Source organism: Microtus ochrogaster, linkage group LG1 (genome assembly GCF_000317375.1).
Source record: "Microtus ochrogaster isolate Prairie Vole_2 linkage group LG1, MicOch1.0, whole genome shotgun sequence".
Classification (NCBI taxonomy): domain Eukaryota; kingdom Metazoa; phylum Chordata; class Mammalia; order Rodentia; family Cricetidae; genus Microtus; species Microtus ochrogaster.
Genome location: NC_022027.1, coordinates 24,226,349 through 24,247,440, shown reverse-complemented (window position 1 = coordinate 24,247,440; position 21,092 = coordinate 24,226,349). Strand labels below are relative to the sequence as shown.

Sequence of the window (21,092 nt, the reverse complement as noted above, 5' to 3'; positions counted from 1 at the left end):
CCCTGGGGTTTCAACATTCTGTCCCAGACAGTGCACACAAGTTGTTTTCTTTCTTGGAGCCACAGTAGAAGCAGCCAGTCTCCTGACTCTATGGGTGTTTGAACACACACAGTTTTACAAATTTGTAAAACTCAGACTTGATACATTGCTGCCATTGCATTTTTTAGACTTTTTTTGAGTCCCCCTTTCTTCCTCATTCCTGGGCTTCCTTCTTCCATCACAGCAGGCTTCCAAAGCACCCTCTGCAGCCTTCCCATGCCACGCTGCCACACAGCTCGTAAACTCTCCTCATCCCCGTTAGCACCTTAGTGCCTCTGGGATTCTGAGAACCCTAGAATCTCAGATCATGCTTTCAAATGATGACTCATTTTTAAATGATTAAACACGTCTAAGAACTGTTTGTACGATCTCCACTGTTTTCATTACCTTCCCACCCTATAACCTCGCTACCCTCACCATTTCCGAGTGATCTGCAGGAAACCCCACACCTCACCCACCCCCACCTCCTTGCCTTTCCTGGGTGTCTGGTCCAGGAGCCCTTTCCATGGTCTTTGTGTCAGTGCTGTCTTCTGGCCCCTGCGCTTCGTGCTCACGACTTTCATCCATTGTTCCTGGGTTCTTGCCTTCCATCTTGTTCTCTACTGTGTCAGTCAGTTTATGGTGCCTTCCTCCTCCACATGGTCGTCTCCCCCTTCCCTGCCATTTGAAGGCTGAAAGGTCCGCAGCATCACTATTCACTGCTCGGGCTGTCTGGAGATGTCCATACCCTCTTCGCTCTGCACGGACTGCTCCAGTACCCAGCCTGTCCTCACACCCAGGCGGAGCGCCAGCCCCGGCACTGGGTTACTTCTTATTCCCAACCTTCCGTGTTAATTTTCTCCTTTCTGGTTACTCTTGGTGCCTTTTAGCTCTCTTCGCACAACAAAGTTGTCTATCTAAATTCAAGATCAAGCCTATATTAAAATCCGTAATTGAAGACCATGTTTGTCTGAAACACACGTGAAACGTACTTTCTCTAGGAAATGTCTCTTGATTGCCCCTCCCTGCCTGTGGCTAACTGAAATAGAAGAGGGGGTGATGAGGACAGTTTCGCTGAGAAAGTGCACGTGGGGCGCCCCAGCACCCACCTAGAAGTCCAGGTGTGCTTTGTGGCATGTGGCTCTAACCAGCCACACAGCAGAGGTGGGGACAGGCTTGCTAACCTGTCAGCCTTGTCGGTCTGTGAGCTCCAGGTTCAATGAGAGACCGTGTCTCAAAAATAGAAGTGGTACACATCTGTAAGGCTTTAATCCCAGCGCTCGGGAACCCCAGCATTGAACCCTGCCCTCCATGTTTCTAGGCATTCCTACTCCGCCCAACAAATGAGTAAGGACAGAGGGAGGACTGCCTGTGTTCCCTTGGAAAGGGCCGTTTAAACTTCATTGCCTGTCATCATCATTATTACTATACTGTTTTTATTGTCATTTCAGGCACCTGAGAATTTTCTCATTTTTATTATTTATCACATTTTATTCCTTTTAACTATGCTAAAGCAGGATTATAACTCTCATCCATAACCCACAGGGCATCCTGAGTTATGTTTGGAGCTATAAATTACTGGTTCTTGATGAAAATTACCTCCTAATGGTAATTCTGCATTTTATGAGACCCATGTTTTATGTTGATCTGCTGTGGTTTGGAATTGCACAGGACTCTTCTAAGATTTTCTCAGAGATGTGAAAAATACCTGTCTTGGATTGTCAGCTACCTAGTCACAGACACCCTCCTCCTGAAATAGACACAGTTTAGGGGCACAACTCAGTATTAAGAGATGAACAGAAAATTTAGCCTTTCCCCATCCCACCCCACTTAAGAATTGTGACCCTTTGGAAAAGGCTACAATCTCAGTGAACCAGCCATAGCTTTTCCTTAGGTAAGCACTCCAACCCCAGGGAAACACGTATATAGGATGGTGATGATGTAGTAATCTTGAGAAAATAAACAATTCAAGAAGTAGCTGTGCAGTTTTCTTCTAAGGTTGATGATGAATGTGTTCACGGGAACTGAACTGACCGTAAGGGGGGTGTTTTATTTTCATGTATGTATGTGGACCATGTGTTTACGTAGTCCCCTCAGGCCCTGGAACTGGAGTTACAAATGGTTCTGAGCTACCATGTGAATTGAACCCAGCCTTCTGGAAGAGCGATCCGTATTCTCTCCAGTGCCAGGCCCCTCCCTGTCCCTACCCCCACTATAATTGCACTACCTGGGGCAATGCCTTAGACTGCTCATCAGTTGCTCAGTAAAGAGTACAGCGGTTATTAAAGGGCTTGAGCCAGGTTGGAGTCTGCCCACCTCAAGTTCTACCACTGCCTGGGTTGAAAGGTCATTCTGTGGAGATCCACTAAGCCCCTGTCCATGAGAAAGCAGTGAGGTATTTTCCCTCCTGCATCAGCCATGAAGCTCAGCACCCTTTCACTCAGTAGGAATCTGTGTTGTACAGCCTGGCTAACCAGATTGCTGGCCTGGCTCCTCATTCCTTCCTCCATGCACTGCCCCAGACTGTACTCTGACCACCTCCTACTTAAGGGCAGCTGAAAGAACCTGTGGACCCTGGACTCCTGATTTCTTATCACACACGTGCTCAAGGTCCCAGAGCCAAGGCTCTGTATGTTGCCACCTGTTGACCACCTACAGCCACTCCAGCAAGTTCAGGACATAGAACCCAGTGCATTTTAAAGCTAGCCTGTCTGTAAATTCAGTGCACAGATCATAACCACAACTGCCTTCCTTAAAGGAAACCAAGTCCCAGCGTCCCCTTCAGGACAATGTTGAAGAAAGGAGTTTCTGTGTGTACTGTGAGTGGCTGTGTGCTGGTCTAATGCAGTCCTCACGGCCCCGCTGGCGTTTATACCATACCTTCTCCATGCTTCACTAAGCAAGCAGGTTTGAAATCAAACCCTGGCAGACCCAAACAGTGCCAGATTTATAACCTGTAGTAAATTTTCGGAGTTGTAAAACTGAATGAGTTTCCCCCCCTTTTTTTTTAATTCTGTACACCTTAATTACTGGGGAAGAAGTACATTAAAACTGAGATCATGGGTTAATTAATTTTTCCAGGACTGTAGAATTTTATGGACAGCCAGAACTAAAGTAATGGTTACATGGGTGCAAGTGACTAACCGTGGCTTGTAAATGCTACAGAAGTCCCCATAATTAGTCCCACTGCAGCTGTTGAGCTTGGGAATTTTACAGCAGACATAAATTATGAAGTGAAAAGTAAGATTTTTGAGTTGACACATTGGTATTTGCAGAAGCTACAATTTGAGAAAAGCTGTTTTGCATTATTTTTTTTTCTGGTCCCTCCTTTTAAACCCATTCTTTTCATGTTTTCACTGTTACACAATGACAGTCATGTGTTAGGTGCCTTAAACACAAGTAATACCTATTAAAATAGACTGTCTGCAGCATTTCTCGAGAACCTAACTGGCAGCCGGAGGATGAAGGGACCTGTTTGATCCCACTCTTCAAAGTCGTTTTTGCATATTTAATAGATTGAAAGGGAAAGTTACGGGTTATATTTAAAGAGTGTTCCCTGTCATTGGATCTTGACACATTTTAACCTACCTGTTAAAATGCGAGTCATAAATAGCTCCTCTTTCAAAGGTGTTCATTATACCTCATTGGCTCTTGTTATAGAAAATGCAAATGTAATTTGAAAAGTGCCCGTTCTGAGTGTGAGCAATTACTTGTGCTCTTCAATGCCCGGTTCATTGTCAGCGTAGCCACTTGGTTTAAAAGCATGTTTGCCTTTGAAATGGAGATCATTTGGCTTCTGGCTGGCTGGCTCAGTAGGTAATGAGAAAATATTTTCCTTTTCCAGGGAAGCAAGCAGCTGTTGAACAACTATCCTGTCTACATAACGAGCAAACAGTGGGACGAGGCTGTAAATTCTTCCAAGAAAGACGGGCGGCGGCTCCTCCGATACCTCATCAGATTTGTTTTCACGACCGATGAGCTTAAGTACTCATGCGGCCTTGGGAAAAGGAAAAGGTCAGTTCAGTCAGGAGAGACAGGTCCTGAAAGACGCCCTCTGGATCCAGTTAAAGTCACGTGCCTCCGAGGTACTGCATCCCTCCCCTCAGTGTCGCCATCCGTGATCCCATTTCACTGCATTGGCTGTGGCTCCCCACACAAGTGTTCAGCCGTTACTGTATTTTTATTTTTTTTCAATCTTTGCACCAAGACCTCCTAAGCTTCATGTGGCCCATCTACTTGGCATTGAAAAGCTCTGTGAACGATTCTTTGCTTTTGCCTCGTTTTCACATACTGGTAAAGGCATCGCATAGCACCTCATGTTTCACGCTTTCAGTTCAGATTTTCTTTGCTGCCAGAGAAGGCCGCATTCAGCAAAACTGGAGCGTAGGGAGATCCATACAGGGAGAGCATTGGTAAAAAGAGGGTCTTGCTTCCGTGGGCCTCATCTGACTTGTTTCTCTAGATGCAAAGCATACCAGAAATAGACATTACCCATAAACCTTTTCAAGTTTTTTATTTTGTTTTGTTTCGTTGAAAGAAAGCAAGCAAGCAAGCGCTTCCATGTTAACAATTCTGCTTAGGTGACACGGTTTTGTTAGTATTTTAGGTGATTGCTTTGGTCTCCACAGTTGCAGTCAGGCGAAGGTTGGGGAACTAGCAGTTGATGGAGCAGGTTCCAGCACAGACAAGTAGAAACATGATAGGGCCACCAGAACACTGTCTGTCCTGGAACACAAAGCAAAAAACACACCAGAAGACCCTTCATAGTCCAGTACTAATTTCATTGACCAGAAAGACATGTTGATTTAGTCTGGATAGGCATCCAAATTTTTCCTGTCTGGTGAGAAAGTCACAGTTTATTAGACGTTAGATAGACACACAGACATTCAGTTAGACAGACAGACAGAGATACCTAGATGCCGCTTAGAAGGCTTTGGTGATTGAAAGCTTGTCTCTGTGCTCACCCCCGGATGCAGCCTTCTCTTAGACGTTGGCGCTCTGTAACTCCTGCTGCCGAAGTACACATGTCCTGTTGGGTAGCAGCTAGAGGTCTTTAGCTCACCCCACAGATTCTGTTCAGCACGAATTGAAGGGCTGGTGCATGCTTGGCTCTCAACCATCCTAGATGATTCTGATGCAAGTGCCCCCCATGCCTGGGGAAGCCACTGCCAGTCATTAACCAGTGTCCGTGCTGTAAAGCGATCCTGTGGACCAATCCAAAAATTCCACAAACTTTGCATGACCAGCTGGTGGGAGTTTCTAAAATCGAACTTATTTAACGAATTGGTCATAATTTCTTTTATTCCCAACAACATCAAAGGTGGTAGGTAGAACTGCTCACCAAGAGGCAGTGTTGGGCTTGGACTTCTTATTTGTGGAGCCAAAGTAATAAAAACTGAACCAGCTGTGTCCCTTCTGGGAAAATGATTCTCAGTAGGTGAAAGGCTTGCGGAATAGCTTGAGGGTCTGATTCATCCTCAGGATCCAGATAGAAAGCTGGGCAGAGAGCAGTTGAGGAAGACATTCACCTTTGTTTTCAACAGCATATAGTCCCTAGAGGGTTCGGGTGGCCTCTGCTCTTGCCCTGGGAGCACTGGTGTGGGGTAGGTGGGTTGGAGTGAACAACACTGTCATGGCATCGCACTGGTCCCCTCCATGTAACCTTTCTATAGTGCTCCTGGGAGAGGAGAGCCTTTGTGTCGTCGTCATCCACCGAAAGACCAGCTGTTTCCGCTCTCTTACTGTTCTTTGTATTCCCGCAGAATTCATTAGGATGCACTGTACCTCCAACCCCGACTGGTGGATGCCCTCGGAGGAGCAGATAAACAAAGTGTTCAGCGATGCTGTGGGTCACGCCCGACAGGGCCGGGCAGTGGGAACTTTCCTGCACAACGGCGGCTCGTTTTACGAAGGCATGGATCACCAGGCGTCCCAGGATGAGGTCTTCAACAAGAGTTCACAGGATGGATCTGGGGACTAGTGGACAGAATCTTCACCCTCCCAGTGGTGTTTTTGTGTTTTGTTTTTTGTTTTGTTAAGAGCTCCAGTTGTGAATGTCCATTTCCTGTCACCCTAGAGTCCAAAGCATGTCCTTCTGTCAGACCCCTGCCCCACTGCCACAGTTCCCAAATAGAAATCCACTTTGGGGTTTTCTGGGATGTCTCTGGCACCTGCAGTAGATGTGGGGTGTATTATATCACCAAGGAAAAGGTACAGTTGACATAAGTCATTACTAACTAGACATTGAGGGTGTCTCCTGTCCCAAGTCTTCAGGTCAGCCTGGCCTCCTGAGCAGAGCTGGTCTCCTGGGAAGGTTCAGTTAGTGTTCCTGCACGTGGGGGAAGGAAAGACACAGACTTGTTTAAAGGGACTAGCAACAAGCATTTTCTTATTTAATTGAAGTTAAGTTTTTGTCTTTTGATTTTCCAAAGACTTGAATTCAGAGTTCTCAGCAAAGACACAGGATAGGGGACACTGTAAGCGTTCATATATTAGAAGCCAGAGAACAGAGGCCGTGTCTGTTCAGTTGAGGTCAGCTACTTCTCCGTTATCTTCTAGACAAAACTCACTGTGCTGACCAGAAAGGCAGCCTGATTCTGTGGCTTACGAGCGTGAGATTCCCCTTATATCTTTAGGAAACATCCAGAGATTCAGAACCGTTTTCCAATGCCTCATTTCCTAAGTTCCTTGATGCACATCTTCCATAGCCTTAAGTCAGCACAGTGCCAGTAGTGGGTTCAGTGAGAATTCCCATCAGCTAGCTTTTGGGTAAGAGCAAGCCCAGGCTATGACTGATGGCATCCGCTGCTGACCAGGGGTCTGGCATTGCAGACAGACATGCAGCTTCAAGGCCGTTCTGACAACTGTGTGGTGGCCTGGTGGTGAGTTCTCTGAAATTGGAGGACCTTTCTGGACTGAGTGGCAGTTTAGAATGTATGAAACTTCTCTTTCTTGTCGTCATGGATGGACACGCCTCATCCAGCCGTGCCTCTGCTTTCCTCGCTAGTCCTCTGCAGCCTGAGCTCTCAGTTAACTGTTGTGTTTGCCTGGTTCATCTGTGGGATCTGTATGTGACTGACAGTGGCGGTGCCCTGGGAGCCACTTCCCAGCAGAAGGTACAGAGGTGCTGCAATTGTGTCTGATAAGGATCGAACTTTGGACATGAGAGACTCACTTTACCAGACGAGTCAAGATGACTGTGTTCTTTGTGGAACCAAGAGCTAAATGGGCAGCCTTTGTTGAAGATCGTGGATGTCATCTATGAACACAGTGAAGAGCTTTGAAATTGGGATAGAAATTCAGACTATCCGTTTAGGAACGGGGCTCTTGGGGAGGCCAGTTTTGTCAAAAATCACAATATGTTCACAATATATTCAATATTTAGTGTCAGAGTTTGAACAAACCAGCTGAGCAGTTTAGAAGCAAAGGAATTGAGTAAATGAACTGTCGTTTACAATAGGGGAGAGCGGTGCCTTTTGCATCCAAGAGAAGGTGTATTTCTTAATGTGTGGTCAAAGGTCTGGGCACTCTGTCCTCGGAAATGTCCGGTGCCATGAAACCTTGTGGGGAGCTTGCCATCACCTCCTCTGCCTTCCCATCTTCCCTTGGCGCTGGGCTTCAGTTCCTCTTCCTGCTGGGAATGTTGTCCTTGCTATAGCGCCGTGTTTGCCCGCTGCATTCCTTAAAAGCATCTTTCCCCTGTAAGCCTGAGGAGTCTGCACACACTTTCCGTACATCATGCTGTGGTACAGGTCTTCACTGAGGGTGAAGGAGCATTTGGGGCCCCAACTCTCCACAGCTGTGGAGCAGGGATCGGAACCTCCAGACTGGCCTTTGCTTCTGCCACTTGAAAAGGCACCTGTGCTAGGCTTGCCACCGCCTTTGCTCCTGAGCCACCTGCCCTCTGCCTCTTTTTCTCCAAGTGAATGTCTGCTGTCAGCTGTTTCCCACAAGTCACCAGTTCTGAGACAGAAGTGATGCTGGCCTTTGTGCACATGAGGAAACTAAGGACCACAGGGCTGCCTTCCTCAGCATCTTCAGTTTCCCTGTGTGCCCTGGGCCTAGGACCTGCAGTCCTCAGCCCCTGTGTGATTGCTGTTTTCTTTAGCTTAGATCACTGCCTGAGACGAGCAGGCAGATGCTTAGACCTGACTCGGTGCTCTGCTGGCCCTTTGCTCTAGTGTGTGTCCATTTAAGGCTGCTACTGCTCGGTAGTAAAGCTGCTCTTCAGGTCATGGTGGTTTCCTTTGTGGTCACCCGAGTGTTAAATCAGCTGCAAAAGGTGCCATCTCTGGCAGAGATTCAGAGCTCACCATTCATCAGGCTGCCCCCATTTCCCCACAAGCCTTTGATTTTATGTTTGGAGGTCTGAGAATGTTGCCCGTCAGCTTGGTTTTGTTTTCCACATCATTCTGGCAGACACATTGCTCCCCAACACAAAACTTCGTCCTCTCTCAACTTGTAGAATTACCCTGAATCATTTAGCGTTGGTTTGAAGTAGACTTGAGTTAAAAACAGCAGATGCAGCTGTGCCGCCGTGTCATTGTGAGAAAAATGTGGTTGCCAGGCTGATGTGACTAACTGTGATGTTTTTGTCAGTGATTAGGTAGGTCTGGTGTCCCGGCTATCAAGCTCTGTGGTTAATAGTGAACGTTGTCCTGGTGTATTTTTCTTTTTCCAAATTAAAATGCCTGCTTCTCACAGTGATTAGCTTCCCCCAGCACAGATCTTGCCAAGCGGAGGATGACCCTGGAATGACCCATCAGGGGACTGGGACCAGGAACCTGCAGAGGGGAGCGCTGTTCTATGAGCATTTGATAAGGTCGCATTTCTCACTGGCCCTTTTGTGGGTGCAGTGTTCAGTCTGACATGGTATCTAGAAAACTGAAACATTTCAAATTGGAGCTTTTTTTGCTTGAAAGCGTTTCTGCCCTTAATCCTGCTCCTCGTCCGTCCCAGCATTTGGGGGACTTTGACTGTGTGTTAAAAGGGTTCCCTGAAGAGGTCGCAAAGAGCACAGGAGTGTAAGAGTGCCGTCATCTCTTGGTCAGGCGTGGAGGGATGCATGTCACCACTGTAGTCGGTGGGTGGTTCAGGTGTCGTCCCTGACCATCATCGGGAGGACAAGGAGACATGATTATAGTTGTATTTGACACAGCTACTCTCCATGGCGTCAGGTTACGGTAACTGATAGCAATAGGATTTTATTATTTTCAGTCCAGTAGTGATTCTTGAAATAGTGGATGTTTACACAAAATCTAAACAATAACTCAAACTTAGGAATCTGCAGGTCTGTGATTTCTCCATACCCCTGCCATTTAATGGCTTGTGCCTCACTTCCGAAGCTGAGAAGTAGATGGGGCTCCATGGGAAGATGTGCACCATGTCCAGAACACGGGCACTCATTGCCCTCATATGGGTTCTGTGTTTCGGTTTGGTTTTTTTTGTTGTTGTTGTTTTAGGGTTTTTCTTTGTTGTTGGTTTTTGTTTTGTTTTGTTTTGCGGTGCAGGGAGTTGAATATTATTCAGTATAAACTCTAGGCTAACCCTGACACCCCTGACTACCTCCTTAGTTTCTGTATAGACCGGCTATCGGTTTTGGTTGAAAGGTCATTTTTTTTGTTGTCTTAGAAGATTTTAAATGTCTAGTTTCTTCGGTCAGTGCTGTACCTGTCACAGCACAGGTCTTTGTTCTTCTGGGACAGCATTCACATGCGGATCTGGAGAAATGTGATTGATAGAAAATGGTTTTGCACATACGGTGTGAGGCTTGCTGGTGTGTGTTTAATGTGGCGACACTTGCCAACGCTGCTTGGCAAACACATCAAGAGGGATGCTTGAGTCACAACTCTAATGCAAATGTGTTGAAACAGCAGTGTGTGTCGGTATGGTATATTTTTGTAAACATGGTGGTGGCTTCTTTCAGTCATATAAGTACTGGATAAAAATAACATTGAAACACTGGAGGAAGATGTCACTTAGCTGTTCACAAAGCTGTGGCGTGTGTGTGTGTGTGTGTGTGTGTCTACAGGAGAGGGACGAATTGACATCAGCAATGTGGAAGACAAAAATAGTACCCATCACCACTTACTTTTTTAAAAGTAAAGTTTAAAGCTTTAGCTGATGCATTTACGCATTAGAGGCCGCTTGTACTCTCCATAGTATATTGAACCTTGGGAAATACTGAGAACTGGAATTCTCGCATTTGATGACTGACTTTGTCACTCTTGACTGTTGAAGGCAGTAAATCACCAAAAACTTGGCTTCTGAGCTTCCGTAACTGGCTGTGAGGTCTGTGCTCTCATTGGATCACAGTTTCCGAAACTGCAGTAAAAGTACATCTGCTAGCGAGACCCATTTGAAAACCTGGGTCACTGTGAACAGTGGCACCCGCCCGTGTGCCTCGCCGTGCTGCAAAACAGTTTGGTCCCGTCGGAGATCACTCCCGTAGCAATAGTTAACTCCCGCTACCTGAGCGTAACTCTCGATTCCCTGTGTGCTAGTTGCTTCGATAAGCACTTTAATGCACCCTTCACAGCTGCCCTAAGCGGTCACTGCCCAGGGTGCTCACTGGAGGTCACTTTGAGCTCAGTAAGCAGAATGACCCCTTCTGTTTGCCCCAGTCAGGCATGGTTCTCGAAGTCTGCCAACGCTTCAGAGTGAACATTTTTGTTTTATCTGATGCTGTCGAGGGAAAGCTGCCGTTTATATCACTAAATCTGCTTTGGAGGCGTGCAGGTGCTTAGATAACAGGTATGTGACGCTCGGGCCTCCAGGAGTTCTCGGGGCTGGCATGAGTCATGGCCTGTTTGACAACCTGTGAGGGAGACCAGACACTCAAGGAAATAGATACATCGAAGTCTAGTTCCCTTCTACTTGTGTTCTAGGTCCCTGTGCAAAGATGCAGGGGCTTAAAAGAAAACTTGTTTTAAGACTAGATCCTCTTGGGGAACACGTGGTGACAGCACTGGGTATTGGCCAGTGTTCCCATCTCTATGTGGCTGGTTTTGCAGCCTCCTGGTGACAGAGTTTGGTGAAGCAGGAGGTTCAGCTGACACCGTCGCCGTGCGGGCTGTAGAAGAGGCTGTGTAAAGAATATAGTGACCTGTTGATTTTGCCCCTGTAGTTTTAGCTTTAACATCTTCTGAGAGCATGCCAAAGCCACAAGGGGCCCGGCTTGTGCCTCTTGGGAGCAAACGCTGCTGGAGGGAGGCAGGGAACTTGGTCACTGTCCAGCCTGACTCTGCCCTGGCTAAGCCTCGCCTTCATGTCTCTCCTCTGCAGAATGGCGTGTTGCAGCTAATGCTGGGGCCAGTTGCCTTTATTCTATTTTCTATGATGAATACTTGTGGAGAAACTGTGACAAATCCATTGATCCTAATATTTTTATTGTTGGAGTCTTGTGGCTTCTCTGAATAATTTCTATTTGATTGTACTGTGTGGAATTCATACACACTAGGGATATGTTAATAAAGCTAAAATTCATAGTATAATATAGAATAGCAAAAAATTTTGTGAACAATTTATATAGAAGAGTAAGTTGTTTTTTAAGTGTTAGGCCATTTCTTTTAGGAACTTAAAATGTTATAAGAGTTTTTTAAACATTCAATATTTTTAATTATAAGAGACATTTGTTACTAGAGCTAATTATTTCAGGTGTTCTAATTGGAATATTGATTTTCTTACCTCATATACCTCTAGAATGCCACATGTTCTGTTGGGGATAAAATTGCACAATAAATGTCAAGTTATCTGTTAGATGTTTCAGCTTGCCTTATTTTTTCTTTTTGTGTGTGTGTGTATGGTGGGTATGCATATGTGTCTGCATCATGTGTGGGGTGTACATGTGTGTGCACATTGTATGCATTGTGGAATCCCAAGGTTTATCTCAAGCATCTTCCGCTGTGTCTCTGCTGTATTATTTTTGAGGTGAGGCTTTACAGTCAATCCCAGTGCACATCGATAAGGCTAGTCATACTGGCCAGCTTGCTGTGGGCATCCCCTGCCCCTGCCTTCCAGACCTGGAATTACAGGCAAGCCACCACGCACACAGTATTTATGTTGAGGTCTAGGGCTCTACACTCAGATCCTTTTGCTTGCAATCCAGGTGTTTCAGCCCCTGAGCCCTCTCCCCAGCCCCTGGCTTGCTGTATTGCCTCCTTTGCCAATTCATTATTACTGGGTTTTTGTTTGTTTTTCTTTTCAGTGTTTCTTTTTTCTTGTCTAGAGTCCTTTCCTCCCAAAGCTAAGGCTTTTCTGCTTGTCTCTAAATGCAAGGAAATCTTCACTGCTCAACACCCAAATAAAAGCCAGCAGGATGGCTTGGTGGGTAAAGGTGACTGCTGCCAAGCCTAAAAACAGCCAGAGTCTGATCCTCCAGATCTCCATGAAGGAGGGAGAGAGCCAACTCCTACATGGTATCCTCTGACCTCCATGCATACCATAGCATATGTATATCCACACACATTGAATCAGTGGAATTTTAAAAAACCCTATCGTCTGTTATGCCAGGGAAATAGCCAGAAATTCATCTGACCTAGGTGGGAGAGTGGGGAGGAAGTGACGTGTGATTGAGTAGGTGCCATCAGGAAGCTTGTAAAGCTGCAGCTCCCAGCTACTCCGAACCCTCAGGGTACTGCCTGTGTGGTGTTTGAACAGTGCGCAGAGCACAGAAGGAAATTGACTGGCCAAGTAGGGCTGTGGCTGTGGCTCCCCGCTTTGAGTTACTGCAGAAAATATGGCTGACGTAACCATTACAGAAACGCAAATTTGAGCAAATGTTATTTTGTGAGCCAGATTATATGTCCCCAGCTAAAGTTTCACTTTTGGGGAAATACCAAGGTGTTTATTTTTGCCCTCAAGATTGAAAATTTTAGCCGATAATTTTGTCCGAAAAACAATGCCTCAAGCAGAATAGTTTTGGTTAAAAATGGTTGGAAGTTACTCTCTAGCACTGAAAGGATAAGCCTGAATTAAAAACAGAGCTAGGTTACATGGTTCAAAAACCCAGTATAAATAAATCCAGGACTGCACGAGCAGTAAGCAGTCTAAGAAAATGAAACAATTCCCCTTATAGTAGCAGCAAAAGAATAGTAGACCTGAAATTTTAACAAAATAAATTCCCAACACTGCAAACTATAAAATAGGGACGTTTAGGACATAAATAATGTGAAGTTCAATAAAGGACATTAGAATGCTGCAGTGTTCCAGCCAGCATGATCTACAGAGTGAGTTCCAGGATAGCCAAGGTTACACAGAGAAACCCTGCCTCAAAAAAAAAAAAAAAAAAAAAATGCAGGGCCCCCAGCTCTGGTCCCTAAGGAGCAGGCAGCTGCTGCCAGGCTAACTGCCAAGGGGTCCCAGGATTCATGGGAACAGAAACAGAAAGGTCCCAGATACCCAACAGGATAAAAGCTTGTTGGCAATTAACTTGTTGAAATGGTTCCTTGGAAGAAGAGCCTTAAGCAGGTGTCACTCACACAGGGACAGCAGGATAGCCACCTCCTGCAGAGATGAAATGGGATCCCAGTATCTAGCCCCTGGAGGGAGCTCAGAGCTCCCCTCAAGGACATGCCCAGAACCTAGCCCACTTGGTGTTTGTGGATCCTCTCAAGTCGATAGCAACCATTACAGAACCCAAGAGAATCAAAATAGGTACCCAGGTGTTCATAGTGTTAGGCATACAGTAGTTAAAGGTAGCTTTCTACTACTCCCAGTGCCCAAGCCTTGCTTCAATGTGTGTTTCTTCATACAGTGAACCATTAGTTAAAGGCAGAGTGCTGACGGCCTACTACTACATGAACGAACCTTCAAAATACAGTGAGCAAAGTCAGACACAAAAGACCAGCTATTATACAATTACACTTAAATGCAAAGCCCAGAATAGTCAAAATTCCAGAAAGGCACAGCTTAGCAGTTGCTTCTCGGGACACTATTGACCTAACTGAGGAACCCGATGTAATACAATACCTTTGAAACTGGCTAAACACTCAAGCAGTGAATTTGTCCAAAGTCTGATACACCTGAGCAGTGGCATACTTTGTTCTTGGCAAACTGTAGTATAAGCCAATGGCTGAGCAACTGTTAAAGAAAACTGATAGGAATCTACTAATGATGGGAAAAATCCCATGTTCCACTGGGCAGCTCATTTCCAAAGGTGAAATTGTACTGAGACGGGGGAATCAATCATAAGTCTGACTGTCAGACACGCCAAGGTTGACCAACGTGGTCCTAGCCTGTTACAGCATCATTCCTGGATGGTTTGGTGTGCTCCCAAATGCTGACTGGGTCACTTCCTCCTGTCCTTTCCCTCTCCACTTTAAAATCTGTTAGTCAGACCTCACCCAGGCAGTCTTAGTGATACCATGCCTGGTTTCCAGCCGGCAGCTGCAGAAAACACCTAATTCCAGGACTTGAGTAGAGAGTGAGCGCAGGCTGGCCTGAAACGCCTCAAAAATGGTCAGGCTCAGAGCTGGGAGGGCGCCTGGCAGCTGGGAGGAGCAAGGCTAGCAGGGGACTGAAACCAGAGAGGACTTCCTGCTAGGAAACAAGATCTCCACACCATCTGAGGAGCTTTGTAAGGAAGGAGCCAGATTGGGAACCAACTTGCTACCACCCTTTCCTTCCCATCTCTAACTGAACACACTGGAAACCACAGTGTGAATGACCACTGTATCCAGTCAGCCAGCCCCCACCCCGCACCCCCAAATCCCCACAGGCAGGGAAGAGAGAAGACATTAGCACAGAAAAGAGGGCAAAGCAGGTGGCTCCTCCCGAGAACTGCTTGGCCTTTAGTGATTTGAATGGTTGACATTTATGGGTCATTAGGTCAAAAGTTCTGTGATCATTCTTTCATTCAGTCTTCCCAGCCCACAAGGAAGTTCTGACGCCCACATTGTGTGGATGAGAAAGCTGGTACTTGGGGAAGCTCCAGTGTGCAGAGTTGGGAGTCTGACTGCTTAGCTGCTTTCGTCTCTCAGCCCTCAAAGATATTCTCTTAAGACTTTCATCATTTGAGGTAAGGGGGTGATGATAAAGCTGATGAAACACTACCTACCTGTAAGTCTCCCCAGCTCTGGCTGGTCCAACAAGAATGCATCTTCCTCTGTGACCCCAAGGCTGGGCCTCAAAATCCCAAACATACTTGAGTATTGCTGAGGTTAATGTTCGTAGGTAGTCTTGTGTTTATACCAGGAGGCCAAGGTAAGAACTGGCCTTCATGTTAGGGGTGGTTTGAAAGAAGATGATCCCCAAAAGGAGTGGCACTATTAGGTGGTGTGGCTTTGTTGGAGGAAATGTGTTACTGTGGAGACAGGAGCGGGAGCTTTGATGACTCATATATGCTCAAGCCACTCCCAGTGTCTCAGACCACTTCCTGTTCCCTGCATATCAGGATGTAGGACTCCCAGCTCCAGTACCATGTTTACCTGCATGCCACCAGGTCACACCACAATGACAATAGACTAAGCCTCTGAAAATGTAAGCCACCCCAGTTAAATGTTGCTGTGGTCACAGTGTCTTCACAGCAGCAGAACCCCTAAGACAATGCTAAAGAAATATGCCATACCAACTTGGTGAAAGCCTGCCTTTGAGGGGTTGGGTGTGAAGCAGAACTGGAGAGATGTTAAAAGTGCTTGTCTCTCTTGGAGAGAACCTCAGTTTGGTTCCCAGTACCTACATCAGGCCACTCCCAGTCACCTGCAACTCCAGCTCCCAGATATCTGACATGCTCTTCTGACCTCTGTGGGCACGGTACTCACTTTTACACACCTACTCAGGGACACACTCATAAACCCACACTTTTTAAAAATAAAATCTTTTTAAAGCCAAGCATGGAGGAGCATATTTATAATCTGGGCACTGGGAAGGCAAAGCTAGGTGACCCCCAGGACTCACTGGCCAACCTAATCTACTTGGCAAGCTCCAAGTCAGTGTGATACCCTGCCCGTCTCAAAACAAGAGGACAGGCACCTGAAGAACAACATCTGAGGGTGACCACTGGTCTCCAGAGACACAGGAACACATGCCCACAAATCATCAGGCTTGGGGCGGGGTGGGGGGGCATGCTCGCTACTTTGATTAAATAATCAGGGTGGGATAAAACATGCCTGAAATAAAGTATCTTAATCCTTGTATTTAATAGTTGTCAACGTTTAACAAACTGGGTTAAATCATGGTTTCAAGCCACAGCTTCGATGTAAGCATTCATCCTTGTTCACACACACATAGGAATGGAGATTGGTCTTGTTTTATGGCATTTCCCTTCCCTGTTTCTGGTGTAAAAATAAATACTTGTCAAAACACGAGTGTTTAAGAATCCCACTAATGGGAGGGGTAGGTAGGCTACACTCACGTACAGTTCTCACCTGGCATGTAAGGAGCCCTGGGTTTGAGCTCCAGACTGCATAACAGGCCTCATGCTGCATGCCTGCAATCTGGCACTCAGGCGATGGAGGCAGGAAGATCAGAAGCTCAGCATCTTCCTCCGAGCAATGGTGAGTTTAAGAACTGCCTGTGCTAAAGAGACCCTGCCTCAAGAACGGCAGCACTAATGCAAGTGGAATAGAGTGGGTAGAAGCAGGAAGAGCAAAAACAGTGGAACTGAACCATGGATGTTTCTGTTGATGGAGATTTTGTCTTAACAGTGAAGCATGAGGCACTTTGACTTTCCATCCAACTCTAGGGAAAAACTCAGATCTTACTAAGATGGGGAACCAAGCAGTAAGGATGTCTTCTACATTTTTCCAGCCTGTCTTTGTAGTATTGTTTATGGATGAGAATGTATAAGTGTATGTGTTTGTGTGTCTGTGTGTGAGAATTGTCTACATGTGTGTTTGTGTATCTGTGTGAGTGTGCATCTGTGCATCGTATGTATATGTGTGCCTATGTTATATGTGAGTGTTTATGTGTGTGAATGTGTATGTCTGGGTCTTGTGTGGGTGTGTGTGTCTGTGTGTTTATATATGTGATTGTGTCTGTCTGTCTTGTGACTGTGTCTGTGTGTTTGGATATGTGTCTATAGCTATGTGTGTCTTGGTATGCATGTCTGTGTGAAAGTGTGTGTAAGTGTGTCTCTGTGTGGGTATGTCTGTATTTGTGTGTCTGCTGTCTGTATGGTGTTCTGTGTGACTGCATTATGTCTGGCTGAACTTGTGTGTGTGTATGTGTGTGTAAGAGAGAGAGAGAGAGAGAGAGGCTGCAATCTGTGTATCTGACTACATTCCATGTATGTGTGTGTGTATGTGTATAGTGGTGTGTCTGACTGTACTCCATGTACGTGTCTGTGTGTGTATAGTGTTGTATCTGGCTGCACTCTGTGCATGTGTATGTACGTGTGCTTAGTGGTCCACTTTTGGTCTGAAAAAGTAAAATAAAAAGAAGGCTATAACTAATATAAGAAAACTATATACAATAAGTACAATGATATATATAATATATACAGGTAATAAATACATCAACAATGTCTAGTCCGTTTGCATTTGACAAATTCAGAGAAAATATTTCATATCTATCCTATCTTGGTGAATCCAAAGTCTTATACCTAATTTACTTTCTGTCATAACTTGCTTTGGTAAACTATAGCTATCTAATCTTCAACTCCCTCAGAGACCCAAGAAGGAAGTAGTATTAACTGAATAAGCAGGAAGTGCAAGCAAGCGACTTCCAAAAACTGTGAATAATGACAGAAACAGCTGGCTGCCTGGATAGTCACCCAAAGTTCTGCAACGTTGAGGCATCCACTTTGGCCTACAGGCCTAGCATATTTGACAAACTTTTCTATGAAGCAGGATATTTTATGTCCTGCTTGTTTAATTAGGAGAGCATACTGTCAGCAGACGGGCATTCTCTTGCCCAATGACTTACTTTTGCCACAGAGAAAGTAAACTCCATGTGGAGTTTCTTCAATGCCCATTATCTTCTCTGAAGTAGATTGGTGCTGCCAGGAGCAAACATGTCTCATCTCATTGTCATAAAAAGAAGAACCTAGGTTATTAAAACATTTTAAATGCCATATTCTGTAGATCTCTGTTGTGTTTGAAGATGATCTATCTAAACTATATCTTTGTTGGACATTGAAAACCTACTTAAAAGTTCAATTATACTAGGTGATTAACTACTAACCTGTATTTCTTTATTATCCTAAACAGTTGATAATAATAATTTTCAAGGACTAGAAATTTGCATTACATTGTTAAATGAGCTGTATATAGGTATAATACTTTGAACAAGATTAAAAATGTATGTACAATATCTTTTAACAAAATTAATCTCAAATTTGTATCAACATACAAAATTTGTATACAGTATGCAAAAGTAAAACCAATGTAAAACATTTAAAACTAATAGTTGCTTTTAAAAAGTAGATTCAATAATCTACCTTTTTATCTTATATCTATAACCCCTTTTTTCTTTCTTTTTTTCCTTTTCTTTCTCTCTACCTCCCTTCATTTCTTCCTTCCTTCCTTCCTTCCTTTCTTTCTTTTTTCTTTATTTGGTTTTTTGAGACAGGATTTCCCAGTAGCTATGGAGCCCATCCTGGAACTTGATCTATAGGTCAGGCTGACCTTGAACTCATAGATATCCACCTGCTTCTGCCTCCTGAGTCCTCCACCATCACCACCTGGGTTTTTTTTTTTCAAAACAAGAATTTTGAATTTAATTTCCTTTGTTTATCTTTCTTCCTGACCATTATCCATAACAACTTGTAACCAATACATTAAACAAAGACAAAAATCCATAATCCATTTTTTGAGGGGAATGTGGGCATAGTTTTTTAGGCTACTTCCTGCTGATTGAGGGCACTGATGCTCTTATAGAGACCCAAAGAATATTTAAGATTATGGTCAAATCCTTATTGAAGTATTCTTGAAGCTGGATCATTTCAGCCAGCAGTTTTGAAGCTGTTCTAGATATAGAACTCAGAGGAAACTGAAACAAATATACTCTGAAATGGTGGATCACCTGGGCCATCTGTTCCCATTGGAGATTTTTCAGGGATTCTTCCTTGATCAAACCTTATTTTTCTTAACCCAAAATGAATCCACAGACTCTTATTTCCTGTGGAAACAAAAGCAAAATCTCTTCTCCAAAGTAACATATCTTTTGACTTCAATTTTGAAGTCAAGGCACTTTCAAAATATATAGGTTGGATTTATCCAGCAGCATTAACAATTAAATATCTTTTGGCAGCTGTTGCTCCTTCCTCAACAGTCAAACAATTCAAAGGCAACACAATAACTACAGTTTCTAGATTCTCTGTGTATTTTCCATTTTTACATGGAAGCTATGCTGGGACAGATTGAAGCCGAGAGCGCTAGTTTTTCTCCCAAACCCAAGTAGCTAGGTTTGGGTTCCAATTTCTAGAGCTGGAATTCCAATCTCAACTCTGAACTGGGCTGGTGGCTAAAATACCTCAGGCAAACAGCACTTTCGTGGGCACCAAATGAAGCACGACTAATAAAAGCTCATGAGTCAGAAATTGGGGTTCAACCTGAAGATCCAAAAAGCAAAACAGCCAGCCATTGGCTCTTACCTCGACCTCAATCTGAAATGATGGTCCTGCCTCCTAGAATCTCAATGAGACGGTGTGAGAGCTGTCTCCCCCGTCTTATACTCCTCTCTAGGGCTGGGATTAAAGGTGTGTATCACCATCATTAAAAGCATGCACCACTCAGTTTCTATAGCAGCTACTGGGATTAAAGGTGTGGTGTGGTGTGTGTCATTATGGCTTACTGAGATTAAAGGTATGTGTTACCATAACCTGGTCTGCAAGGCTAATCAGTGGAGCTGTTTTACTCTCAAGTCTTCAGGCAGCCTTTATTTATTAAGACACAGTGGAAATGCCAGTACATTGTGGTGTGTCTGGCTGCACTGTGCATGTCTACTGTTTGTGAATATTTGTGCATCTATGTCTGTGTGCTGATGCGCTCCCTATTCCAGCTGGCAACACAGAGACACATTCAACTCAACTGCAAAACTGAAGAATTGTGTTGATTGTGGAATTTAGCATTTTCTGCTCATTATCTTTTTGTTTCTGATACATTTTGGGGGTGTTTTTTTTTCTTCTGCAACTATAGAAGAACATTGAATCCCAAACTAGACACCAAACTGTGTGGAATATGATCGTTAAAAATTGTCAAAGATTGGGGCTTTTCCTAACCCACCTTTCTCCTTAATGAGATGTAAATGGAGGAGTCCCCTAAACCTGTGAGCACTCTAACTTTTCTAATAAGGAAGTGTGTAACGCTGGTGAAATGGAGGAAGGAAGCCGTTTCTTCCGAGCATCGTTAGCCCCCGACCAGGAAATTTTGCTGGAAGAAAAGGAACACTCTTCTAATTCAAAACAAACATTACTATGACATGGGAGAGCAAGACTCAGAAAATTCCAGAACCTGCCCAAGTTCATGCTATGTACTAAGCCGTACACTAGCTGAGCCAACGTAAAATGATTCAGCCTGTCCCTGAGAACCAGCTGACTAAATTTCTTTCTCTCTTTTTTTTTCCTTTTCTTTTTTTGAGATAGGGTTTCTCTGTAGCTTTGGAAGCTGTCCTGGAACTCTCTCTGCAGACCAGACTGACTCAAATTCACAGAGAACTGGCTGCCTCTGCCTCCTGAGTGCTGGGATTAAAGGCAGGCACCACCACCACCTGAGTATCTGTCATTTTTCCTTGGATCCCAGCACTCACATGTCTGGGGTGCTTGTATTCCACCACGGTCTGTCACTCACTTCTGTTCTTTGTAGTCGTATTTGAGGGTTTATTTTAACTGTGCTTTCTTAGAAGTTGTACTAGTAGAATGCCTACACTAACCTCGGAAGTGAGATCTCTTCCCACCCCTCCCTGCTACCTACTCCCAACTCTTAAGCCACTAACAAACCATCTCCAGCTGTTTGTGCAGCTTCTTCATGTGAGCCTGTCTTGTCAGTCACGATGTTGCCGTCCCACCAGGCTTCTGCTGTGTCTGTAGTGATGAGGAGAGTCTGAGCTATGGATAAGATAGAACCTAGGAACCTGCTTGGGAGGTGGTGGGTCTGGGCACACACACGCACATATGTGCCCTTAGGCACACAGACACA

General features: G+C 44.8%; 1 protein-coding gene across 1 annotated transcript in view; it reads left to right on the top strand.

Moving 5' to 3' along the window:
• Window positions 1-11,754, top strand: part of Bend4 (BEN domain containing 4) — a 30,662-nt gene extending 18,908 nt beyond the window's left edge. Inside the window, exons 4-5 of the mRNA XM_026785249.1 lie at window positions 3,863-4,103; window positions 5,781-11,754. Of these exons, the coding sequence (XP_026641050.1) occupies window positions 3,863-4,103; window positions 5,781-5,998 (459 nt within the window). The 3' untranslated portion in view covers window positions 5,999-11,754. The remainder of the gene's footprint in view (window positions 1-3,862; window positions 4,104-5,780) is intronic.
• Window positions 11,755-21,092: the final 9,338 nt, after the last annotated feature.